General features: G+C 42.6%; 1 protein-coding gene across 7 annotated transcripts in view; it reads right to left on the minus strand.

Moving 5' to 3' along the window:
- Positions 1-27,494, minus strand: part of TMPRSS12 (transmembrane serine protease 12) — a 176,212-nt gene that overhangs the window by 132,119 nt on the left and 16,599 nt on the right. For 5 of the 7 annotated variants that reach the window (XR_004538664.1, XM_033935877.1, XM_033935876.1 and 2 more), the window contains exon 2: positions 17,826-18,021. Coding sequence is in view for 6 of the 7 variants with exons in the window: in XM_033935877.1 (XP_033791768.1) it covers positions 17,826-18,021 (196 nt within the window). In the remaining variant the exon portion in view is untranslated. The remainder of the gene's footprint in view (positions 1-17,825; positions 18,022-27,494) is intronic. The other 2 variants (XM_033935878.1, XM_033935879.1) reach the window with 1 other exon arrangement.

Genomic DNA, 27,494 nt, shown 5'->3' on the forward strand with positions numbered 1-27,494 from the left:
AATTTATTAATTTGTGGCCAAATTGAATTCCAAAAAATTTTAATATAAGGACAATGATATAATAAATGATCTATTGTCCCTGGTTCTAGATTACAGTGCCAGCATCTATTAGACTTAGTACTGTCTAATTTTTGCAAACGAGTAGGGGTCCAAAAAGCTCTATGTAATAAAAAGAACCATGTTTGTCTCATAGATGCTGACACTGTACATCCCATTCTCCAAGACCAAATTAGTGGCCATTGAGATGCATTAATTTGATGTCCAATCTCAATGCTCCAAATGTCTCTTAGACCATTTTTTGGTTTTTTATTTAAATATCCAGATATTAATTTATACCACAATGCGGCTTGATGTCCTAGGAAGTCTGCTTTAAAGCATAAGAACTTTAAACTATATTGATTGTTTAATGATTTCCATTCAGGGAACCCAACCTGAATGGCCTGCTTCAATTGCAACCATTTAAAACTTTGTGTTTTATTGAGACCAAATCTATGTTGCAATTGTGGAAAATCCAGCAGTTTACCTTCTGAGATAATATCATCTAGAGTTCTAATGCCTGCATTAATCCAGTTCTTCCAAAGGATTTGAGCTCCGCCAATTTTGATCTTGGAGTTTATCCATATGGATTGATTAGTTGATTTGTATATTGGGATGGGTGTTAATTTATCAATAAATCTCAATGTTTTCCAAGTATCCATTATTATTTTATTTTCTTTGTATCTTTTAGGTATATTAATACTTGGTAGATGAACTAAATTTAGGGGAAACATAAGGCGCCATTCCAAATATAACCAATCTGGTGCATTATCTATAAGTTCTGGGAGGATCCAATACATACCCTGACGTAGAATATAGGCTTGATGGTACCTATAGAAATTTGGAAAATTTACCCCTCCCTCCTTAATTGATTTTTGTAAGGTTACTAAAGCTATTCTAGGTGTTTTACCAAGCCAAAGAAATTTTGTTAAAATTCTATTAAGCTTTTTATAAAAGGACCCCTGAAAATAAATAGGTATCATACTCATTTGGTAGCAAACTACAGGCAACATCATCATTTTAATAGTTTGAACTCTTCCCCACCAAGAAATATGTAATGGGTTCCATTGCTCACATAACTCCGTAACTTTTTTTAATACATATTTTTCATTTTCTTTTACAGTATCTTCAATTGTTTTTTTAACTTGAATGCCTAGATATTTAAATCCTTCTTCTTTCCATATGAATGGAAAAGTATCAAATAATCCTTTTACACAGTAAACATTCAAGGGTATAATTTCAGATTTATTCCAATTAATTTTATAACCTGAAAATTTGCCAAACTTATCAATTAATTCCAATAAAGAAGATAAGGTAGACTCTGGATTTCTCAAATAAAGCAAAATATCATCCGCATAAGCCGAAATTTTATATTCCATATCTGAATATGGAATACCTTGTATCTCCCTCGTTTGCTGTATTGCTAACAATAAGGGTTCTAATACAACATCAAATAACAAAGGAGATAAAGGACAGCCTTGTCTAACTCCCCTCTGCAATTGAAAACCATCAGATATCATATTATTAATATTTAATCTTGCAATCGGGAAGCTATACAATGTTTTTACCATTTGTATAAATCCAGAACCTATACCAAACCATTCTAAAGCCTGATACATAAAATTCCATTCTACCCTATCAAATGCTTTCTCAGCATCTAATGAAACTGTAAAAGCCGGTTCATCCATTTTTTTTGATAAGTTTAGCATGTGAAATAATAGTCTAGAGTTATTGGAGGAATGTCTTTTAGCAACGAAACCCGTTTGATGCATATCTATAATATGTGGGAGAGCTTTGGCTAATCTCAAAGCCAAAATTTTCGCCAAAAGTTTATTATCAACATTTATCAAAGATATAGGCCTGTAGTTTGAAACCAAAGTAGGATCTTTATTTGGCTTAGGCAAAACAATTATTATTGATTCAGCCATAGTACCTTTTATATTACCTTTTCTAAGTTGTGTCTGATATAATTTTAATAAATGTGGGGAGAGGATATTTTGAAATGTTTTATAAAATTCTACTGTGTAACCATCACCACCTGGAGCGGATCCAACTCTAAGAGATCTCAATGCTGTTTCTAATTCTTTTAATGATATAGGTTCTTCTAAACTTCGTTTTATATGATCAGGAATTTTAGGTCCATTAATTAAATCTAAAAATTTTTTTCCATCTTTTTGTTTCTCCAAATAAGGTTCGGAAGAATATAGATCCTTATAAAAATTTAAAAATTGTTTTAATATTATATTTGTTTGATTTGTTATTATACCATTATCATCTTTTATTCCATTAATATTAGTTTTCCTTTTTTTTGCCTTAAGATAATTTGCCAATAATTTTCCCGCCTTATTAGAATTTCCATAATACACTGTTTGCTTGGAAAACAAATCTTTTCTTATCATTTTTGAAGTTAATTCATTATATTTACCTTTTACTTTCAAAAGAGCTTGCAAAACTTCATATTCCCATTTACTTATCAATTTAGCTTCTAATATTTTTATTTCTTTTTCTAATTCTATATATTGTTTTTTAATTTGTTTCCTAATAAAAGCTGAATATGATATAATATTACCCCTCATAGTTGCTTTAAATGCATCCCATACATTCTCTATAGATGTATCTTCCACTAAATTTGTTTGAAAAAATTCATTAATTTGTGTTTTAAAATTTTCCAAAAATTTGTCATCCATAAGCAATGCATTATCAAATCTCCAAAGAGGTCTATTATTTTCTAATTGATCTAATTGTAATTCTATCCATATTCCCGCATGATCCGAAATGATAATAGGATCAATGGAGGCTTTAATCACCTGTTGCACTTTATTTGTTGAAACAAAAATATAATCTATTCTTGAAAATGATTTATGAACCTGTGAACAAAATGAATATTCCTGATCATTAAAATGAAGAATACGCCATATATCCTTCAAATCGCATGATCGAACTAAATTATCTAGACCTAAAGATTTAATATTTTTACCTGGTTTTTTATCCAATAATGGATCCATTACAGCATTAAAATCTCCAGCCACCACTAAATTAGAGGCAGCCAGTGGTAATAACATATTTTGTAGCTTTTTGAAAAATTCTGATTGATTCGAATTAGGGGCATATATATTAAATAACGTCAGGGTATCATTTCCCATACCTATATCGATATGTATCCATCTTCCATGTGGATCTGAACTTTTTACCTTTATATTGGCCATACATTTTTTATTTATAAGAATTGCAACCCCTGCTTTTTTACCCACTGCTGGAGCAAAAAAACATTCCTTTATCCATCCTCCTGATAATTTCTGTGATTCCTTCATATTAAGATGGGTCTCTTGCAGACAGTAAATATCCGCATTTTGCTTTTTTAAAAATATTAATATTTTTTTCCTTTTAATTACATGATTCAGGCCATTGACATTAATAGAATATATTTTAAAAGACATTATACATTTTAATACTTTTCATTATCTTATTCTTCCTCTCCTCTTTCATATTTAATATCCAAAAAATTTTCTTCATGACACACATATTTAACCCTAATGTATCTCCCTTAATTATTCTAGTAAATATTCTCCTTGTCCCTCCCTTTCCCACCCAGTACATTGGCTGCTTAAGGATACACATTGGAATTGTAATCCAAACATTCTCCCCATTCCAGGCAATCAATATTCAATATTTAAATAAATTTCCCTTCTATCTATCTATATTTATCTTTTATATCTTTAATCATTTTCCATAACATTTCATTAATGTATCATTATCCATTTAACAATATGTTAATTTGTATTTCCTTAGTATTATGATTTCAACATATAATTATTTTAAACATATATGTAGTGTATTATTTAATAATTTTCCTATATTTTGTTCTTTCTTTCTTATAATTATTGTTGTCTTTTCTTTGTATTGTTTTCCTCCTTTTCTTCAGATATTTCGATATGTCATATTTTCTAATTATTTCATAGAGTCTTCAAAACCATCTTAATGTTCTATGTTAAAATATCATAGGTTCTGGTTTAGAGAGAAAATCTTTTAGTTTTTCGGGATCCTCAAAATATAAGGATTTGTCTCCAGATGATACTCTCATTTTCGCCGGGTAGTATAGACCATATTTAAATCCTTTTTCTTTTAGTAGAGGTCTCATGTCTAGTAGTCTTTTTCTTTTATGTGCTGTGTTTTTGGCAAAGTCTGGTAAAAACCATAATCTTGATCCTTTATAATTTAGGTTTTTATCTTTTTTTGCAGCATTTAGTATCTCTAGTGCTTGTTGGTATCTCAGCATTTTGAAAATTATTGGTCTTGGTCTGTTTTTGTTTTCTAAATTTTTAATTGGGATTCTATGCGCCCTTTCAATTTCAATTGGTTGTTTCAAGTCTAACTGTAGTATTTTTGGAATTAAATTTTCAAGGAAAAGGATAGTATTTTTTCCCTCTAAATTTTCTTGTATTCCAAAAAGTTTGATGTTTTTCCTTCTTCCTCTATTCTCGTAGTCCTCCAGTTGATCTTTTAATTTATTTAATTCCAGGCTGTCGTTTTTACATCTTTTTGATTCACATTCTATAGTTTCCATTTTTGATTCTAGTTCAGTTGTTCTTTTGTTGTTAACTTCCATTTGTCTATGAATATTTAAAATTTCTTCTTTCATTTCCGACATATTAGTTATAGTTTCCTTAAGCATTTGTTTGATTTGTTTTAGTTCTTCCATAACTTCTGCTTTGCTTAATATGTCTGATTCTTCGATAGGAAGTGGTATCTTGCTTGGTGTTATTTGGTCTTGTTTCTGTCTTTTTGCAGATGTACCAGCCTCATTTTTGTTTTGTCTGGTGCTTGCCATATTATTGTTTCTTTTTTCGTGGATTTTATTTATTCAGTTTTGTTAGGAATCTTAAAATATATTTCAGTCACAATTTTTTTGTAATCTGTCTTTGATATCTTTTCTTTTTTACTCCAGTGTTGCGTTGTTCTAGTACTGAGCAGATTACAAATCAGTATCTCTGTCCAAATATAATAGTCAATAAAAGAAAAATCCTTTTCCTCTTGTTCTCAAGACTCTCTCTCTCAGAATTTCAAGCAGCAGAAATTTACTCCACAGTAATTTCTTATTAGTTATTTATTTTATTGTCTCAATGAGAAAGGAAAAGAAACAAGCCTCCTTTTAATGTCTTTCAGCTCTTTAGAAACACTATGTTATTCAGCACATAAGAAATAATTATTTTTCCTCAGGCTTTACTTTGACATCAGGCAGGAGAGGGCTATATCAAACTGTCATATTTTTATCTTTGACAGGCAGCCCTCTATCCCAATCAGTCTGAAGTGTAAAATTTTCTATTTATTAAATGGAGTATTCAATGTTCTACCAGAAATTACTTCAAGCAGAGGGTAATTTGATCTTTTTCAGGACTCCAACTCAATATCGGCAGGAGAGAGCTGCTTCAAATTGTCTCAGCTTTAGATTGTTAAACTGACAACTGCCTTATAATGAGATCGTTTTGTTTTTTTCAATACTTCAAGTTATTAATTGATCTCTCAGGGCTTCAACTGGCTGTAAAGGGCAATTTCAAACTGTCACAGCTCAGGAATTCAATCAACAGCAGGCTTCACACTAGAATCAGTCTTTCTCTTACTTTCCTTCTCTTTTTGGTCAGTTTAAATTTCTAATATCCCTTCTCTATCCCGTGCCGATCCAATTTTCTTTATTCAATGATCTGTCCTCACATAAAGAAACCGGCAAAAAGGACAATACTGATCTCTCTCATTCACCACCCGTAGGGCTCTGAGTCAGCGCCGGCAGGAGAAATCAAATCGCCACACAAATCAACTGACAGCAGCCTCACAATTAGATCAGTTCTTTTCTTTTTAACTTTTTGTCAGTTTTAATCGCTCCAGCAAACCTCCTCTTCAGTCTCCTAATATTTCAGTGAGGAGAAAATTTGCCGATTCTTTGCCCTCAGAGTCTCTGTTCAGCGCGGGCAAGAGAAGTTTGTTTCAAACCGCCACAGCTCTATCTTTTAAATTTCTCTCGCTGCAAGACTCTCTCTCTTAATGCCCATAAATTTTATATACGTTGGCCATTTTAAGTTTTTATCTATCTTCACTCTCTGCTTTGCCGTTTTAGTAAAGATAAAAGCCGGTAAAATTACCTTCCCCTCAGCTTTTTTTTTGATGTCGGCGATTTGATGTCGGCACTCTAACTTTTCAGCTGTTATTCTTTCAATCTTCAACTTCAGGCTTTAGAGGGTAACACCATCATTATTAATAATTATTTTTTTTGAAATCTTCAAGAAGGGAATAATATTTTTTCTTCAGTTGCCTAGATATAGAGGAGCTTAGCGATTACACTTCCATTCGTGTTCGCGTTAAGCCACGCCCCCCTATTATTATTATTCTTATTACATTTCATTACTTGCTAAGACTCAAACACAAAATAAACCATACAAATTATCTTAAGGCTAGCTATACAAGTTTAACATACCCAGTACCTTAATAGGATTTAATTAAGCAGATCAATAATAAGATGCAGACAGTAGTCCAACAGCAAGAGGAGAGCTAGCCAGTCTTTTGCACTGAGTGTCACGTGTATGATTATTTCCCAGTTGGCAAGAAATTATATATGTGCTCATTGCAAAAAGCTCCTAGCTCTCAGAGAATGAGTCTGTTCCCTTGAGGCTAGAGTTGCAGATTTGGAGGAGCTGAGGGAGACAGAGAGGTACATAGAGGGACATTGTAGAGAAGTCCTACCTCCGGTCTGGCAGCCCCTGTGCTGCCTTGGAGGAGGGAAGTCTCCAAAAAGCACAGTTACTTACCATAACAGGTGTTATCCAGAGACAGCAGGCAGATATTTTCACATGTGGGTGACGTCATCCACGGAGCCCCGGCATGGACAGTGAAAAAGTGCACTAGCACTTTAAGAATCCAAAGCTCTAATACTGCCCGCACCGTGCATGCACGAGTACCTTCCCACCTGATGCCACTTCGTGAGGTCATCAGTTCTATGCCCAAGTGAAGAAGCCAACTAGGGGAGGTAGGTAGGATGTGAAAATATCTGCCTGCTGTCTCCAGATAATATCTGTTACGGTAAGTAACTACTTTATCCTAGGATAAGCAGGCAGCATATTCTCACATGTGGGACTCCCTAGCTCTAACAAAGGGATGGAGGGAGCGTTGGGTTCCAAGAACTCAGAAAAACTGGAGTTGCCTCATAAAATTTAGACCTAATGTCTGATGCGAGAATGCAGAGGCAAGGGAAGGAACCTAATGAAAAAATGAATAAAAGAATAAAAGAATGATTCCGAGACAACCTTTATGCATGGAGGCTTAAAAAAAAAAATGACCTCCTAGAGTCCGTTGAATTTAAATATAGGTGATGGAGATGCCAAAAGATTTAAAAACCAAACATAAGAGGACTACTGGCTAATGCACCTATATGGAGCAGCCGACTCAATAAACAGTTGAAACCAGTCCTATTCCTGAGTAGATATGAATGAAAAGGGAAATGAATTTCATAAACAAACAAAAGCATGATTTTCTTGAAAAGAATTACTTTAGAGGATAAAAAGTAGGATCTGTCCTAGAAAAGCTGATACTATGGATTATAAAACTAAAATGACATAATGGCTTACTGTGTAGAAAAAAACAACCTCTAGATAAAAATATTTCTAATATTATTATTAATCTGTTACATCTCACGAAGGCTGAAAAAGTAATGTAATAAGCTTTAAAAGGAGAAAATCAATAGAAACAGCCAGAGGATGCATATTATGAAAATAATATGTCAGTTAAGTTTGAAAACCGCTCAAAGATTAAACAAGGAAAGTGTGAGGGGATTTGTTTAATATCCTTGTAAAAACAAAATTTGGTTTAGTGTTATTGATTATTGTTTTGGTTTTTTTTTAGTCTCCTCAAGAGGAGCTTGGTAAGGATAGAACACCACTACAAATGGGATCTGAACCCATGAAAGTATACTGTATATACTCAAATATAAGTCAATCCGAATATAAGTCAAGACCCCCTTTTTTTCCCCCAAAAAAGGAGGAAAAATGGTTGACTCGAATATAAGTTGGGCGGCTTAATATTCAAGTGCCCTGCCCTGTCAGGCTCTGCACCCAGCCCCCTTTCCCCCCCCCCGTCAGGCACGTCACCCCAGCTCCCTTTCTGCCAGGCACTGCACCCAGCATCCTTCCCTCTTTCCCCTGTCAGGCATTGCACCAGCCCCCTTCCTTCCTTCCTTCCCTCCCCCCTCCCCTGTCAGACTCTGCACCCAGCACCCTTCCTTCCCTCTCTCCCTCCCTCCTCTGTCAGGCTTTGCACCCAGCCCCCTCTCTGCCATGCTCTGCACCCAGCCCCCTTACCCTCCCTGTCAGGCACTTCACCCAGCTTCCTTCCTGCCAGTCATTGCACCCAGCACCCTTCCCTCTCTCCCCTGTCAGGCTCTGCACCCAGCCCCCTTCCCCTCCCTGTCAGGCACTTCACCTAGCTCCCTTCTTGTCAGGCATTGCACCCAGCACCCTTCCCTCTCTCCCCTGTCAGGCTCTGCACCCAGCACCCTTCCTTTCCCGTCAGACTCTGCACCCTCCCTCCCTCCCAGGCTCTGCCCCCTACCCCTTCCCTGCCCTAGCCTCATATCTCATCTTGCCGATCCCCGGTGGAGGTGCAGCGGGCAGGAGCGAATTTTCCAAGTTCCTGCCTTCCTGCTAACCGGCTGCTGCGAGCCATATGCCTGGAACAGGCTGCCTTAATCAATACGTCGTGTACTGTCTCTAGCAGTGTTCAAATCCAAGCTAAAAGCCCACTTTTTTGAAACTGCTTTCAACTCTTAACTCCACTCACTGTCAGATACCTATATTCATTGTATTATTCCTTCTATCAGAATCTCCCCAACCCTAAGGTGTCCTGTCTTTCTGTCCAAATTAGATTGTACACTCTTCTGAGCAGGGTCCATCTATTGAATGTTAAATGTACAGCACTGCATACACCTTTCAGCGCTATAGAAATGATAAATAGAAGTAGTAGAAGGGATGCCCAATCCATTCTGCTGCTGGCCCCTGAACTGCTGACACCCCCACCATGGCAGTTTAGCAGGAGGAATACCCACTCCCTCCTGTTGCTGGCCCCCTGAACCACTGACACCCCCCAACCGCCGACATCTCCTGAACCCCCAACATCCTACCCTGATACCCCCCAAACCTCAACACCCCACTTTGACACACCTATGCCCACTCTGATACTCCTTTCAGAAGTAAGCAGGTCCCGAGAGATGCCTACTCCCTCCAGACACCAGGCCCATCTCTTCATAATGGGGGCCTTCCCCTTATTGCATCGTGGGATGCACTGGGGGAGGGGCCTAAGGCCCTGATTGGCTCAGATGCCTAAGGTCCCTACCAAAGGAGGGGACCATAGGCACCTGGACCAATCAGGGTCTTAGGTCTCCTTCATGGTGCATCCTGGGATGCACTGAGTGTGGCCTATGACTCCAATTGACCCAGCGGTTTTGGGGGGGGGCGGCAGCAGGAGAGAGTGGGACTTGTATAATGTCTTTTTCTAGTTTTATAACCCATAGCGGTTTATATAAAGGTACCTTCAAGCATTTTCCCTGTCTGTCCTAGTGGGCTCACAATCTATCTAATGTACCTGTTGAAGTGATGATTAAGTGACTTGCCCAGGGTCACAAGAAGTAGTGTGGGTTTTGAACTCACAACCTCAGAGCGCTGCAGCTGAAGCTCTAACCACTACGCCACACTCTCATCCGTCCTGCTGATTTTGAGGGATTGGTGTCAAAGGGTCCTCTGCTGCAGCCAGCTCAGCTGATTGCGGCAGGGGTATTTTCCCCCTGATCAACTGAGCCGGCAGGACTCTCCGAATCCTTGCCACGATCAGCTCAGCTGGCTGCGTCTATTTGTAGGATTTCAAATGTAGGCCAGTATTTTGCAGGCCTACATTTCAAGTGTCTGTCGCGGCTCTAGGAAGAAGCCTAGGGCCGCTTAAACTTGCCGAGGGCCACTTCCAGGCAAAACTATGCCCACGCCCAGCCTTTAGCAAGCTAAGGTGTCCCTTTGCGTCTCCCTAGACCCACGACAAACACCTACAATGTAGGTGGCCTCTCAGGGTTCTGACACGTTTCACAAACTGCTGCTTCAGAGAACCCATCAAAGAAACATGTCTTTTTGTAATCAAAAGGCTGAAATGGTCTCTGCTTTACTCATTCTTAAGAACCACAAAAGAAGTCAGAACCCCGAGAGGAGTGTTATACAGAATCCCCGAGAGGAATGTTAAACATCTTCTTGAGATAAGTAAAAACATTTCTTGGACAATGATTGAAAACATCTAGTGTAGTGTTCTTCAACCGCTGGTCCATGGACTGGTGCTGGGCCGCAGAAAATTTCTGACGGTCCATGCAGGGCCGGCAAGATCGACGAGCTGAAATTTCCTGTCAGTCCGCGCAGAGCCGGCAAGATCATGGGGAACCTCCGACAGTGGCTTTCTTCCCTCCCAGCAGCTCTTGGTACTTGCCAGCGTAGAGATTCCCCTCTGCAGTCTTGGGACTTTTGCCCACCTCTGATGATACAACTTCCTCTTTCCTTAGAGGCGGCGCGACCCATCAAAGGACCCAAGGCTGCCTTAGTGAATCGCTGTGCTGGAAAATACCGAGAGCCACTGTTGGAGGCTGGGAAGCTGCTGGACAAGGGAAAATAAAGGCACAGCTACTACTGGACCTGGAGGGAGGGAGAAGGAGAGATGCTGCTGGGAGGGGAGGACGGAAAGGGAAGGGAAGAGAGTTACTGCTGGACAGGGGGAGGAGGGAAGGGAGAAGGAAAAAAGGAAGGAAATAGCTGGCAGGGAGCTTAGAGGAGGGAAGGGGGTCAGGGTGGAATGGAGAGATCAGATAAGGGAAAGGGGAGAGACAGGAATGAGAAAGTAGAGAGATTGATGCTGGGAAGGGGGTCAGCAGAGAAATAAGCAGAGAGGGACAAAGATGCTAGATCTGGTGTAGGAGAGATAAAAATGAAGAGAGAATGAATCATGCAGGCTGGATGGGAAGGGAAGAGGGGTATAGAAAGAAGACAGATACCATAAGGAAGGGGGATAGGGCAGACAGTGGATGGAAGGTGCAGATACTAGATTGAAGAGAGAGAGAGGGCAGACCCTGGAAGGAAGAGAGTGAAAAGAAGATGAAAGAAGAAACCAGAGACAACAAAAGGTAGAAAAAAAAATTTATTTATATTTTGTGATTAGAATATATCAGATTTGAAATATATATCCTGCTAGAACTGGTGTTAGACATAACTGGGGACTGCAAAGCCCAGGCAGTGCTTCTTTAGCTTCCAGCTAGCTTATGGTTCTCTCTGACCAGGGGGCAGTTGCCCTAGTTGCACTCCTCTAATACTATTCCTGTCATGAGTGACTGCGGTATTCTGTTAGCATGCTATTTCTGTGTAGAATTCTGTAATAATTTGGCTTATTCGGTTTTCTTGATAGTAGAGGGGATATATGTGACGGGGCGGGGAGACAGGGGTTTTGTTGATCCTTGCTTTGTATTATTTGTATTTATAAAATTACAATTGTACAGAATATTGTTTCTTTTTATACTTTAATAAAATACATTCAATATAAAATCATAACCGAGGCTTATGAGGATGGGATCAGATGGTTTGCGGGGACCGAGCTTGGAAACAGGGCGGAAACAGAGTTTTTAAATTTCAGTCCTAATAGTTTGCTGGTCCACAAAACAATTCTTTTATTTCCGCTGATCCATAGGTGTAAAAAGGTTGAAGAACACTGATCTAGTGGACTTGATTCATATTATGGTCTCAAATAATTACCATCTTCTCTGAGCACTTTTACAACATAATATTCATTACATGCTGTAAAATACATTAAGGAAGAATATCTGCTGGTAGCATTTATTTTGCTACAATACTTATCATTTCTATAGCACTGTCAGACACAAGAGTGCTGTAAATTACATTAACTATGTAAGAAACAGTCCCTGCTCGACAGATCTTATAAATCTAATCAGACAGACAAACAGGACAATTGGGGTAGAGAAATACTGAAGGAGTGAAAAATGGGCATGGTACTTTACAGGTGGGTTGGAGTTAGGGATTAAAAGCTGCCTCAAAAAGTGGGATTTTAGCCTGGATTTGAACACCGCTCGAGACAGAGCTTGACGTACCATCTCAGGTAGTCTGTTCCAGGCATACGGCACAGCAAGATAGAAGGGACAAAGTCTGGAATTGGCGGTACAGCAGAAGGGTACAATTAAGAGAGACTTCCCTGATGAACATAGTTCCCTAGGAAGAGTATAGGGAGAGATAAGAGAAGAGAGATACTGAGGAGCTGCAGAATGAACAGATTTGTAGGTCAATAAGAGGAGTTTGAATTGTATGCAGAAGTGGATAGGGAGCCAATGGAGTGACTTGAGGAGAGGGGTGATGTGAGCACAGCAACAGTGGCGGAATATAAGGCATGCAGCTGAATTCTGAACAGATAGAAGGAGAGAGAGATGGTTTAGCAGAATACCTATGAGAAGCAGATTGCAGTAGTCTAGGCAAGAGGTGATGAGAGTTTGAATAAGGGTTTTGGTAGTGTGATCAGACAGGAAAAGTTGGTCAGTAACAAAGCTAGCCATCTAGAGAAGGTGAGTGGGTTGTAAGAATATATGCCTGCTGTTCTTGGAAAACACCTGCTACAGGAAAATATCTTTGCTTTCTTTGAGGACAAGCAGGCATAATATTCTCACATGTGGGACACCCAGGCTGCCAGGATCATGTTTCTGGAAGAGGTTAAACATTGAATGTACAGGAGATTGGCGAAATCCAACAGGGTTGGAGGGAAAGTTGGATTTTAAGTGAAGATGTTGGAAAACTTTTGCCCAAACCAACTGTCTCTTCTTGAGTTAGGTTCTAAATAGTAGTGAGAAGTAAATGTATGGATTGAGGATAAAGTAGCCATTTTGCAGATTTCTTCAATACATGCAGAACAAAAGTGAGCTACCAAGGCAGCTATAGCCTTTGCATTGTGGGCTGTTACATAGCATCAACCCAGCCCGAGTATATGTGAAGGAGATGCAGTCCAATAGCCAAATGCAGATGGTCCTCTCCTTGTCCCATGTCTTTCTCAATAACAGACTATGGACTTTTCCTCCTGGAAATTGTCCAGACCCTTCTTAAAACCAGCTACGTTATCCAGTCTTACCACAACCTCTGGCAATTTGTTCCAGAGCTTAACTACCAGTATTCTCTGAGTGAAAAAATATTTCCTCCCATTGGTTTTAAAAGTATTTCCCTGTAACTTCATCAACTGTCCCCTAGTCTTTGTAATTTTTGACAGAGTGAAAAATCGATCCACTTGTACCCATTCTACTTCACTTAGGATTTTGTAGACTTCAGTCATATCTCCCTTCAGCCTTCTCTTTTCCAAGCTGAAGAGCCCTAACCTTTTTAGTCTTTCCTCATATGAGAGGAGTTCCATCCCCTTTATCACCTTGGTCACTCTTCTTTGAATCTTTTCTAGTGCCGCAATATCTTTCTTGAAATAAGGAGACCAGAATTGAACACAATACTCCAGGTGAGGTTGCACCACGGAGCGATGCAGAGGCATTATAACATTCTTAGTCTTGTTAACCATCCCTTTTTTAATAATTCCTAACATCTTGTTTGCTTTTTTGGCTGCCACCGCCGCATATTGGGCGAAAGGTTTCATCGTATTGTCTATAATGACACCCAGATCCTTTTCTTGGGCACTAACCCCCAAGGTGGACCCTAGCATCTGGTAACTGTGATTTGCATTATTCTTCTCAATGTGCATCACTTTGCATTTGTCCACATTAAATTTCATCTGTCACTTGGACGCCCAGTCTTCCAATTTTCTAAGATCTACCTGCAATTTTTCACAATCTACATGGAGACTATTTTGATGAGCTCCCCAGCCCAGCATCAAAGCTTCTGTGGTTAGAGGTTTGTGGTGGGGATGGAGCTATAATGGGGTACCATCAGGTTGATTAGATCCACTGTGGAATCCTGAAAAGAAGATGTGTGACTGGGATCATGTGAACCATCGATGCAATGCGGCCAAGAAGTCGTAACATCTGGTGTACAGAAATGCATTTGAAGTTGGAGAATGTTTGACTCAAGTGAATGAGATTATCTACTCTCTGGCTCAGGTAGAAAAGCTCAACCTTGAATAGTGTTCAAGAATGCTCCTATGAACTCCAAGGTCTGAGACAGCTGTAGATGTGACTTTTGGTAGGTGATGGCAAGCCCTAGAAGCTCGAGGAGATACTCTTGAGCTGATGGCATGCTGATCTGCTTGCAATAATGAAGCATTGATCAACCAGTCATCTAAAGCATACAATGAAAGCAGTGCATGCAAATAGATCTCATGCATATTCATTGGGGAAATCCTGAAAACCAGATTGGATTGTGGTCCTCGAGGAGGGACTTTGACACCCCTGATCTAGAGGATGGTGAAGATGGCTGACTATAATGATGTTTTGTGTTGTAGTAATATGAACATCTAGATGAAGCAGAGCATCTCCTAGAAGACAGAGGTTTGAGGCTTAGAAACTAAGTTGACATGGTGTTAGTGTGTTTTTTATCAGCTAGTTCTTCAATTTTGTCTCCAGGGAACATATGAAAGGTGCTTCTGGACTGAAGTTTCCAGACGAGAGACTTTGAGTCAAGAAAAACAGCACATAGCAATTTCTACTACTGATGTTCTAGAAGAACCATCAAATACATCAATCATATCTCTAGCTAGGAACTTTCATGTAATGAACAAGTTATTAGATAACTGTTGGAATTCTTTAAGCTTGTCCTGATGAAAGCAGTTCCTTGTATTCTAAAAGCTGTTTAAGCAAAGATTTAAAATAAATGGAGGAATAGAACTGGCAGTCCATAATTCTATTCATGAGCATAGATGAATGAAAAATGCATTAACCAAAAGAGTCTGGTGTTCTTGCTTCCCTTCATGGAGGAGCAGAAGCATAAGACCTTGAACAGTGTGAGCATTTTAGAACAGATTCCACAACTAGAGAGTGATGTTGAAGTTGTGTTCTCTCAAATCCTCCTGGACACTTTTGTATTCTATACATTGTGTCAATTTTTTTTAGGAGCTACGTAGACTAATAAAGGGTCTCCTAGTTCTTAGATAGAGTATGTCTCATGACCCTATGTAAAGGCACCTTGATACAGTCAGTTGGTGGTGATTCATAGTCAAAAAGATCAAAAAGCTCTGAATAAGGTTCTTCCTCCATCTCCATTTTAATGGGAAGAGCTTGACCCATTTGCCTTATAAAGCCAGAAAAGGATATGCTCTCTGGTGGAGATTTACACCTTTGAGGTAGAGAAAAAGGATCAGAAGGTATGCCATAGGATTCTTCTTCTGACAAGACTGGCAGATCATCAGAGTGGTTTAAGATATCCGAGTCAGACTCTCAAAATACTCTCTCCTAGGCAAATCTGGGAATGTGAATCATGGCAGGGGTCAATGCCCTGACCCAGGAGATTATGCCTTTGCAATTATAACACATAAGTGGAATGGGTCTGTGCTGACCCCAATGCTTGACTTCGAGCAAGGGTGAGTGACCTTGTCCTTGACCGAAGCCTTGATACATCCTTGGACTGGGCTGGGATAGGCATGAACACCTTTAAAGTCTGTGCATCTGCAGTAACCCTAAAAGATTTTTTTCAGCATAGCCCAGATCTCCTCCTGCACCAGAAGAGACATCAACATGGAAGCAGTCTACAGTGCATGTTGTCTTTGTGTGGAAGACCTAAATATGAGACAAACCCGGGAGGAAACATGATCTGCAATGATGGAGAGAGTGCATAAACACTTAATATGCATCAATGAGATGGATGCCTGGGAGGATGCCATGCCATGCATGGAAGGGAATAATGTTTATGCTTTTTAGCTTTCTTACATGTCACCTCCCCCAATGGGTGAGGCATGGAGGAAGATAATGCAGAGTCTTGCCTTTGAAGAGAGCCTGATGCTCTCTATACAGTGTCAATGCCTATGCTGGTGTCGTGCGTTGGGTCTCAAATCTCCCACTGTGCTCAGTGTCTATGCCAAACCAAAAGTCTTTCACACTGAAGTTGGCTGGCTTTGCGTGTCCTCTTTTGCATACACAGACAGAAGACACAGCGAATGTCCCAATGGTCAGGTCCTAGACAGTGAACATGCCAATTATGGGGGTCAGAGCTTGAAAAGATCCAATTGCATCGACTATATTTTTTGAAGCTGCTTGGACCTCTTTTATTTATGGAGGGAAAAATGACTGTTGTGAAGTCAAAAGTGAAAAGTATACCATAAAACGTCGAAGCTCTATGGGGCAAGAAAAGGTCTCAAAGTGACCCAAAAGCTAAAAAAAAAAAAATGAAGAAACTTTAACCAAATTCGAGGAAATGACTAAAAAATGAGAAACCAAACCAAAGACATGGAGGGCCATAATCGAAAGAAACTCCAAAATCTTATTTGGACATAAGGCGCTAGTCACCCAAAGTCGGCAGCCGCAAAAGGTCCGTTCTTGAAAAGTACGTCCAAAAGATTATTTTTTTCAAAAATCGTCTATATGTACGTCCAGACTGATAGTTTGATCGTCCAGACTGATAGTACGTCTATCTTTATACCACATTCTCGACCAGACATTCATCCAAGTCTGAAACGTCCAGAACAAGACGTTTTGGACATTGGAAAGGCCAGCAAAGTGATGGACTGGCCACCCAGACATGGCAAGAGAGCAGTTGGGCACTGCTGTGAACTTCACAAAAAGGGTGCCACATAAACATCTCACCAGAACTCCATTATAGGTCATGGTGAGCCCCCCAAAACACCCACTATAACCACCTATCTACAACCCCAATAGCCCTTATAGCTGCAGGTAGCACCTATATGAAAGGAGAGTAGGGTTGGGGGGGGTTTGGTGGTCTCACATTTTCCACCAGTGGTTAGAGTGGCTTATGGGTCTGGGTCCTCCTCTTTATGGTTTACTAGCCCAACCCCCAGACTACATAAGCCACCTCTGTGCAGCTCTGCTAGGCTTTCCTATGCCAAGTGCTGATGTTCCGGAGGCAGGTATGCATATTTTTATTCCGATTTTTATGGTGTGATGGGGTCAGTGAACATGGGAGGAGTGTGTAGAGGTCTTGACTTTGTCCCTGCAGTGATTCTCTGGCCACTTTAGATACCTTTTGGGCACTTGTACCTGTTTTTAGATCGCCAAAGTCACAACGTATAAGTTCCATCTAAGCAGTCTTATCAAATTTTTGATTATCCCTGCAGTACGACTAAGTCTATGTTGGCCCATATTCCACCCTAACCACTCCTCCAAAAATGCCCCTTTCTGCTCTGGGTGCACAGCAGGATTCAGAGGCCTAAAACGCCTCTGGATACATCTAAAAACCCGTTTCTATTATCGGTACTTGGACGACCTGTCTTTTTGATTGTCCAAGTGCCGACTTGGACGGGAATTTAGACGTATTTATGTTTCGATTATGAGCCCCACAGCTTCTCAGTTCTGAGGAAAATTAAGAACTGATGGTCCTGTGAGATGATGTTCCCGTGGGAAGGCACTGGCATGTGCCCGGTATCAGCACTGCCTAAAAAGATTTAAAGTGGCAATGCACTTGATAGTGTATGTAATGGATTCTGTGAATGATGTCACCCATGTGAAAATACTATGCCTGCTGGTCCTCTCAAGAGACATATTATACAACCACTCACTAATCTAAATTATTATTTCTTAAGAAATCACATTATTTGTAATCTATTACTCATACGTTCAGAAGAATACATACGTCCTTTCTAGAAAGCAATGTGCAGCTGTCAGCACCCAACTGTTGTTAATAACTGTTCCACCGCAGAGATGTATATACCCTGAAGACAAAATTAAATATTGTAGACTAACTTGCCATGGCCATGCCCCAGGTTTGGCATTTTGGCCTCCAACAATTCGAGAATCAGGTATGCCTCTTATTGGTCGTATTCCACATTCTAACAAATGAAATAAAAATAAGCAACCTCAGTTATATTGTAGCTAACGTAATGTTTAGCTGGTGCTAATCCTATTGCACTATGTAGTACAGAGACAACATTTAATTTATTTTTCAATTTTGATTTAACATAGCAACATAGTAGATGATGGCAGATAAAGCAGAATTGTTTACCTATAATGGGGCTTCTTAGCAGGATAAATCAGACATTCATCAAACAGTGTTGAAATGGAAAACGCTCTCAGGGCTAGATTTTCAAAAAACCGATGGGCTGTATCACAGCCATTATAGTAGCGACTGTAAAAAAGTGAGTCATTCTCTAAAAAATGTTCATGCATATGAGAGGTTGGCAGAAAGTAGCAAAGACTCACTAAATTTGCATGTGCCAATTGCTGGTTACAGTGATGGGCACATGCGCAGAATAAACATAAAAAACCCCAACAACCCCACAACAGTGGGAGAGATGCCCAATGTCTCCCGCTGCCAAACAACACCCCCAACTCCTCTCAGCAGAAGAGATGCCCAAACAACCCCCCCAGCTCCTCTCAGCAGCGGGAGATGCCCAATCTCTCTCTACCAACTGACACCCCCTGCTCGCAGCGGGAGAGATGCCCAATCTCTCCCACCCGACTGACAACCCCTGCCTGCAGCGGGAGAGATGTCCAATCTCTCTCGCCCAACTGACATCCCCTCAACTCCCCTCAGCAGCGGGAGAGTTGCCCAAGTTCTCCCACCACCATGCAACCCCCTCCCCATGCCTCTGATGACCCCCCTTATCTTATTTTCAGATGGCATCCAAGGAGAGGCCTAAGACTCTGATTGGCCCAGATGCATAAGGCCCCACCCACAGCAGGAGCCTTAAACAGCCTGGGCCAATCAGAGCCTCAGGCCCCTCCCCGGTGCCTGCCATTTTGAAAAGGTGGGAGTACGCATCCCTCTGGCCAGCCATCTGAAAATAAGGTAAGGGGGGAGGGTCATCGGAGGCATGGGGAGGGGGTTGAGTGGCAGCGGAAGAGTGTGGGTAACTCTTCCACTGCCAAGGGGAGTTGGGGGGTGTCGGTTGGGTGGAAGAGATTGGGCATCTCTCCCGCTGTGTGCGGGTGAGTGGGTGTCAGTTGGGTGGGAGAGATTGGACATCTCTCTCGCTGCCGAGAGAAGTTGGGGGGGGTGTTGTGTGGCAGTGGTGTTTCGGTTGGCGATGAGAGAGACAGCATCTCTCCCACTGCCAAAGGGGGCTATAATGCAGTCAAAACATATGCCACAAGATGCACTTTTTACAGTGCTGTCACTGTACTGGCACCCCTGGACCAGTCGCTGATTTTTGTGGCCAAAAGCCGATGCTACTCTTGAAGAATACCTTGGTGATTTTGAAGAATCCACCGGAGTGCTCATTTCAATATTGAACAGCCCATTTGCATGGTAGTTTCAGAGACTACTAGAAAGCTCGCTAAAGATAAAGATAAGCTGTTTTAATAATCCGCTGCTAAAATGCTTGCAGGCTAAACCGTCAGAACCCAGTTTAGCGACCGCATTAAAGTTTTGGGAATCTGGGCCTCAGAGATCAGAAAACCCAAAGGACTTTTCTGAGTACATATGCAGCTCTTGGAATAACTTATAGGGGGAAATGATTCTTTATTGAAAGGTCTTTGCAGAAAGCACAGTTACTTACCGTAACAGTTGTTATCCAGGGTCAGCAGGCAGATATTCTCACACATGGGTGATGTCACCGACGGAGCCCCACAGCGGACAGCCTCGAAAGCAGACTTGCTTGAAGATCTTTATAAGAGCTTCCGAGTGCTGCACCGCGCATGCGCGTGTGCCTTCCCGCCCGAACTAGGGGGCGCATCTCCTGTGAGGATCCTTAGTTCAGATACCTAGCCAAGAAGCCAACCAGGGGAGGTGGGAGGGTCATGAGAATATCTGCCTGCTGTCCCTGGATAACAACTGTTACGGTAAGTAACTGTGCTTTATCCCAGGACAAGCAGGCAGCATATTCTCACACATGGGTGACCTCCAAGCTAAGCATAAAGGGACGGAGGGAGAGTTGGCAATTCAAGAAAAAAGATTTTGCAAAACAGATTGGCCAAAATAGTCATCCCTTCTGGAGAAAGTATCCAGACAGTAATGAGAGGTGAAAGTATGAACCGAGGACCAAGTGGCAGCTCGAAGGCGAAGTAGAGACTGAGCTTCTTGAAGAAGAAGAGGAAGTTGCAACCGATTGGAAGGACTCTCTTGGAGGGTGATCTGGAGGTACTTGAAGCAAATGAAGAGAGTATCCCTCTCGCAGAATAGTGAGAACCCATAGATCTGAGGTGATCATTTCCCACTGATGATAAAAATGGGAAAGACGACCCCCCTATGGGCAGAAGAGAATTCCGATGCAGGGAGGTTGGAATGCTCAAGCTGGGAACGTCAAAAAGACTGAGCTGGCTTGGTGGCAGCAGAAGTTTGAGACTTCTGTTGACGTTACTGCTGCTGAGGACAACGAGGTGGAGGCCTGGAAAAAGCAGGAGTCGTTTTCTGAGGGTAACGACGTTGTGTCTGTTTGTAAGCCTGAGCTGGAGGTGTCTTGGGCTTCGGTCGAATGAGAGAAGCAAAAGAGCGCTCATGTTCCGAGAGACGCTTAGTAGCCGCTTCAATAGAATCATCAAATAATTCATTACCTTGACAAGGTAAGTTAGCCAATTGGTCTTGAAGATTGGGATCCATGTCAACAATACGTAGCCAAGCCAGCCTACGCATGGCTACAGCAAAGGCAGACACTCGAGATGATAATTCAAAAGCATCATAGGAAGCCTGCAGCATGAAGAGTCTTAACTGAGAAAGAGTCTTGAGGATTTGCTTAAACTCCGGAAGACGTAGTTTGGAAATGTCAGGATAAAAGGAAGGTAACAATTAAAAAATGGTTGAAATAGGTGATAAAAGTGTAATTATAATTAAGAATCCTGTTGGCCATCATCGAGTTTTGGTACAAACGGTGGCCAAACCTGTCCATTATACGACCCTCCCTGTCTGGAAGGATAAGCATTTTTCAAAGATGATTCCACCACCAGGGACTGATGGGATAATTGAGATTTTTCAAATCCCTTACAAGGAACAGTACGGTATCTGGATTCCAATTTGGATGGAATAGCAGTAATAGAATAGGGAGTTTCCATATTCCGTATGAAAGTTTGTTTAAGGACTGGAGTCATAGGTAATCTCAAAGTTTCTTTGGGAGGATGAGAAAGTTCCACGTCCGCTAAGTATTCTGGAGTATACTTAGAATCAGAATGAAGATCCAGCTTGAGGGCCTGTTCCATATCAAAAACAAACTTAGCAAAAGAAGTAGATTTTGAGGTGGATGACTCATCTGGAGAAGGAGTACGAGACCTTAGAGCCACAGAATAGGAGGGAGACGCCTCTAGAGTATTGAGACAAAGGTTCAGATTCGAGACGCATGGTAATTGAAGAAGCTGCACTATCTACCTGAGGTGGAGTCATGGAATGTTTGCGCTTCAGACTCTTCACTGGTGATGTACCCGGAGTTCGAGGCACAGAATGTGTCGAGGCAGGAGGAAAAGAGTCTCGTATAGTCGGCTTCGATGGCGGAGTCCTTGATCTTGAGAAACTCCGAGTCGAGGCCTCTCGAGATCGAGACTTGTGTTTCGCTGTGGACACAGACGCCTCGGTATCCCTAGAGGGAGACTGGCACACACGCGCCTCTGCACGAAGCTTCATCTAAGGCAAGACAGTTGTTAGGTTGCATCCGCAGGAGTTTCATCAGCCGGAAGCCTGAAGTCATAATGCCATTATACAGAACCATGGTGATGCCTCATTTGGAATACTGTGTGCAATTCTGGAGGCCACACTACCGAAAAGATGTGCTGAGAGTAGAGTTGGTGCAACGGATGGCCACCAGGATGGTCTCGGGGATCAAGGATCTATCGTACGAGGAAAGGCTGAAAAATTTGCGGCTGTACTCACTCGAGGAACGTAGGGATAAAGGAGACATGATTGAGACATTTAAGCACAGTTACTTACCGTAACAGGTGTTATCCAGGGACAGCAGGCAGATATTCTTGACTAATGGGTGACGGCACCGACGGAGCCCCGGTACGGACAATTTTAGAGTGATTGCACTCTAAGAACTTGGAAAGTTCTAGCAGGCCGCACCGCGCACGCGCGAGTGCCTTCCCGCCCGACGGAGGCGCGCAGTCCCCAGTTAGGATAAGCCAGCTAAGAAGCCAACCCGGGGAGGTGGGAGGGATGCAAGAATATCTGCCTGCTGTCCCTGGATAACACCTGTTACGGTAAGTAACTGTGCTTTATCCCAGGACAAGCAGGCAGCATATTCTTGACTGATGGGTGACCTCTAAGCTAACAAAAAAGAGGGATGGAGGGAAGGTTGGCCATTAGGAAAACAAATTTTGCAAAACAGATTGACCGAAGTGTCCATCCCGTCTGGAGAATGCATCCAGACAATAGTGAGATGTAAAAGTATGAACTGAGGACCAAGTAGCAGCTTTGCAGATTTCCTCAATAGGAGTGGAACGGAGGAAAGCTACAGATGCTGCCATAGCTCGAACTCTATGGGCCGTGACAGAACCTTCCAGTGTCAGTCCGGTCTGAGCATAACAGAATGAAATGCACGCTGCCAGCCAATTAGACAACGTACGTTTAGAAACAGGACGTCCCAATTTATTCGGATCAAAGGACAGAAAGAGTTGGGGAGCTGATCTGTGGGGTTTAGTACGCTCTAGATCAGGGGTGCCCAACGCGTCGATCGCGATCGACCAGTAGCTCAGGAAGGCAACTCGAGTCGATCGCACTCGTGTTGCCGTCCTGATCTACGGGCCGATCAGCCTTCCTCTCCAGTGTTCTTCCTAGGGCCTTTTAGCTGGGCAGTCCGCCCAGCTGTCATCTGCCGCTGCTGAACATTAAAAAAACCAGCTTGGAGATTTCAGCCCGTAGCGAACTTATGCTCCGGGCTCTAACGTGTGCGTGCAGGCTTCTCTTCTCTTCCCTCCGAAACCGGAAGTTATGCCCGGGGAGGGGGGGGGGAGAAGGGAAGCCTACACGCACATGTTGAGAGCCCTGAAGCAAGCGTTCGCTACGGGCTAAGGCGGGAGACATGTTAGTGAAAACATTTCCTCTTCTTGCTGCCGGGTCCTGCCTACTTTCTGTTTCCGCGAAGGCAGGACCCGGCAGCATTTCCCCCAACAGTTCCTCGCGATGCTGGTCGGCCGAAGCAGGGAGAGGTTGGGGCGGCGTCGGCTTTTGGGCCTGTTATTGGTGGCGGTTTGGGTCCTGGTCCCCGATGGCAGTTTGGGTCCCCGATGGCAGTGGCAGTGTCTTGGGGGAGGGCAGGGAGAAAGAAAGAAAGAAAAAGGGCAGGCAGGGAGACAGAAGGAAAGAAGAGAAACAGAAAAAAAGGAAAGGGAGGCAGAGAGAAAGAAAGGGCAGGGAGAGAGGAAGGAAAAGTTGGGGGAGGGAATGAGGTGTGGAGGAGAGGAAGCATACAGGCTGAAAGAAGGGAAGAAAGACTGGATGCACAGTCAGAAGAAGAAAGTGCAACCAGAGACTCATGAAATCACCAGACAAGGTAGGAAAAATGATTTTATTTTAAATTTAGTGATCGAAATGTGTCTCAATTTATATCTGCTGTCTATATTTTACACTAAGGTCCCCTTTTACTAAACCGCAATAGAGTTTTTTAGCGCAGGGAGCCTATGAGCGTCGAGAGCAGCGCTGGGCATTCAGCGCAGCTCCCTGCGCTCTAAAAACTGCTATCGTGGTTTAGTAAAAAGGGAGGGGGGTATATTTGTCTATTTTTGTATGGTTGTTACTGAGGTGATAGTGCATAGAGTCATCTGCTTTGACCTCTTTGAAAAACCCTGGAATAGGAATGATAATTAACATTTTCTATGCGTACAGTGTGCGTTGTGTTTTTTTTAAATTTTATTGTTGGTAGATCATTTTGACTTGGTCATTTTAAAAGTAGCTCGCAAGCCCAAAAAGTGTGGGCACCCCTGCTCTAGATAGTAAGCTAGAGCCCTCTTACAGTCCAAAGTATGCAGAGCCTGTTCACCAGAATGAGAGTGAGGTTTCGGAAAGAAGACAGGCAGAACAATGGATTGGTTGAGATGGAATTCAGAGACAACCTTAGGGAGAAACTTTGGATGTGTACGCAGAACCACCTTGTCATGATGAAAGACCGTAAAAGGTGGATCTGCAACTAGTGCATGTAGCTCACTGACCCTCCTGGCAGAGGTAAGAGCAATAAGGAAAAGTACTTTCCAAGTGAGAAACTTGAAAGGAGTGGTAGCCAAAGGTTCAAAGGGAGGCTTCATTAAGGCGGAAAGAACCACATTGAGATCCCAGATTACAGGAGGGGCTTTAAGAGGTGGTTTCACATTGAAAAGACCCCACATGAACCTGGACACCAAGGGATGAGCTGAGAGAAGTTTTCCATGAACCGGCTCATGAAAAGCAGCAATAGCACTGAGGTGGACTCTGATGGAAGTAGACTTAAGACCAGAGTCAGACAAAGAAAGCAGATAATCCAACAATGTCTCCACTGCCAGGGAAGTGGGATCAAGATGATGAAGAAGACACCAGGAAGAAAATCGTGTCCACTTCTGATGGTAACATTGCAGAGTGGCTGGTTTCCTGGAGGCATCTAGAATGGAACGAACTGGCTGAGACAAAAGAGTATCATGAGAAGTCAGCCCGAGAGATACCAAGCTGTCAGGTGCAGAGACTGGAGGTTGGGATGTAGAAGGGTCTCCTGATGCTGTGTAAGCAGAGAAGGAAACAGTGGAAGAAGAAAAGGTTCCCTGGAACTGAGTTGAAGTAGAAGGGAGAACCAATGTTGCCTGGGCCACCGTGAAGCAATCAGAATCATGGTGGCTCGTTCCCTCTTGAGCTTGAACAAAGTCCTTAACATGAGAGGCAGAGGAGGGAAAGCGTACAGGAACAGATTGGACCAGTCGAGGAGAAATGCATCCGCTGCCAGACGGTGAGGAGAGTAGAGTCTGGAGCAGAATAGGGGCAGCTGGTGATTGTGAGGAGCTGCTAAGAGGTCTATCTGAGGAGTGCCCCACTGAGCGAAGATGGATTGTAGAGTGAAATGGTCGAGTGTCCACTCGTGAGGCTGGAGAATTCTGCTGAGCTTGTCCGCCAAGGAATTCTGTTTTCCCTGAATGTAGATAGCTTTCAGGAATAGATGGTGATCTATGGCCCAAGCCCAAATCTTCTGGGCTTCCTGGCACAAGAGGCGAGAGCCTGTCCCACCCTGCTTGTTGATGTAGTACATCGCAACTTGATTGTCTGTGCACAGCAAGAGGACTAGAGGAAAGAGAAGATGTTGGAAGGCCTTGAGGGCATAAAACATCGCTCTGAGTTCCAGGAAATTGATGTGATGCTTCATTTCCTGGGCTGTCCAAAGTCCTTGAGTTTGGAATTCGTTCAAATGAGCTCCCCAGGCGTAAGGGGAGGCATCGGTGGTGATGATAAGGTGATGAGGAGGTAGATGGAACAGAAGACCTCTGGAGAGATTTGAGGATATCAACCACCATTGTAGAGACTGACGAAAAGACGATGTCACAGATATGTGTCGTGAGCAGGGATCCGTCGCTTGGGACCACTGGGTAGCTAGGGTCCATTGAGGAGTGCGCAGGTGAAGACGTGCGAAGGGTGTGACATGAACTGTGGAGGCCATGTGACCCAAGAGTATCATCATTTGCTTGGCAGAGATGGAACGTTGTGGAAGCACCTGCTGACATAGAGACTGAAGAGTTTGAAGACGGTTGGACGGCAGGAACGCTCTCATGAGGACTGTGTCCAGTACCGCTCCAATGAATTGAAGTCTCTGAGTGGGGATGAGATGAGACTTGGGTAGATTGATCTCGAACCCCAAAAGTTGTAGAAACAGGATGGTTTGGTTGGTGGCCAGGAGTACTGTCTGAGATGAATTGGTCTTTATCAACCAATCGTCCAGGTAAGGAAACACCTGAAGGTGGTGGGAACGTAGAAAGGCAGCCACCACAATCAGACATTTGGTAAACACTCTTGGAGAGGAGGCAAGACCGAAGGGTAGCACCTTGTACTGGTAATGACAACGATTGATCATGAAGCGTAGGTACTGTCTGGAGGCCAGATTGACCGGTATATGAGTGTATGCTTCTTTGAGATCGAGGGAACATAGCCAGTCGCCTTGATTGAGAAGAGGGTAAAGAGTGGTCAGAGAAAGCATTCTGAATTTTTCTTCGACCAAGCATTTGTTGAGATCGCGAAGATCTAAAATGGGTCTGAGATCTCCTGTTTTTTTGGGAACTAGAAAATAACAGGAGTAGAATCCCTGCCCCTTTTGATCTAGAGGAACTTCCTCTATGGCGTTCAGAAGGAGGGATTGAACCTCTTGAAGAAGGAGGGAAGACTGAGGAGTCTTCAAAGCAGACTCTTTTGGTAGACTTTGGGCAGGAAGAGTCTGAAAGTTGAGAGAGTAGCCGTGGCGGATGATGTTGAGGACCCACTGATCCGAGGTGATGGTTTCCCAACGGCTTATAAAATGAGTAAGGCGTCCTCCTATAGGCAGCGGAAGATGGGCAGATGGAGGGATACTGGCTATGTCCTGGAGAACCAAGTCAAAAGGGTTGTGAGGATTTTTGAGGAGGAGGTGGCTTCACCTGTTGCTGCTGCTGTGTCGGTCTATTGTTTTGCCTCTGCTGTTGCCTCTGACGCCTGGGCTGTTGAGGTGCCGGTGGCAAAGGACGAGCCACAAATCGACGTTGGTATGCCGATTGCTGACGAAAGGGCCTGGTCTTCTTTTTTGTTTTGAGGAGAGTATCCCACCTAGTCTCATGAGCTGAAAGCTTTTGGGTAGTGGAGTCCATGGATTCTCCAAACAGCTCATCCCCCAGGCAAGGTGCATTAGCCAGTCGATCCTGATGATTGACATCAAGTTCTGAAACTCTGAGCCAGGCCAGTCGACGCATGGCCACCGACATAGCCGTGGCCCGAGAGGTCAGCTCAAAGGTGTCATAGATCGATCTGACCATGAACTTACGAAGTTGTAAGAGCGATGAAGAAGTTTGGCGAAAGGCAGATCTTTTACGGTCAGGGAGGTATTTTTCAAAAGATGACAAATTTTGAATGAGATGCTTAAGGTAGAAAGAAAAATGGAAAGCATAGTTCCCTGATCTATTAGCAAGCATCGCATTCTGATATAACCTCTTGCCAAACTTATCCATGGCTTTACCTTCTCTGCCAGGAGGGACAGAGGCGTACACACTAGCCCCCGTAGATTTCTTTAAAGTGGATTCCACCAATAAAGATTCATGAGGGAGTTGCGGTTTGTCAAAACCTGGAATAGGTATGACCTTATATAAGGAGTCCAGTTTTCGAGGAGCTCCTGGAATGGTCAAAGGCGTCTCTAGATTTTTGTAGAAAGTTTCTCGCAAAATATCATGGAGAGGTAACTTTAGGAATTCC

The sequence above is a fragment of the Geotrypetes seraphini genome, chromosome 3, assembly GCF_902459505.1.
Source record: "Geotrypetes seraphini chromosome 3, aGeoSer1.1, whole genome shotgun sequence".
NCBI classification, from domain to species: domain Eukaryota; kingdom Metazoa; phylum Chordata; class Amphibia; order Gymnophiona; family Dermophiidae; genus Geotrypetes; species Geotrypetes seraphini.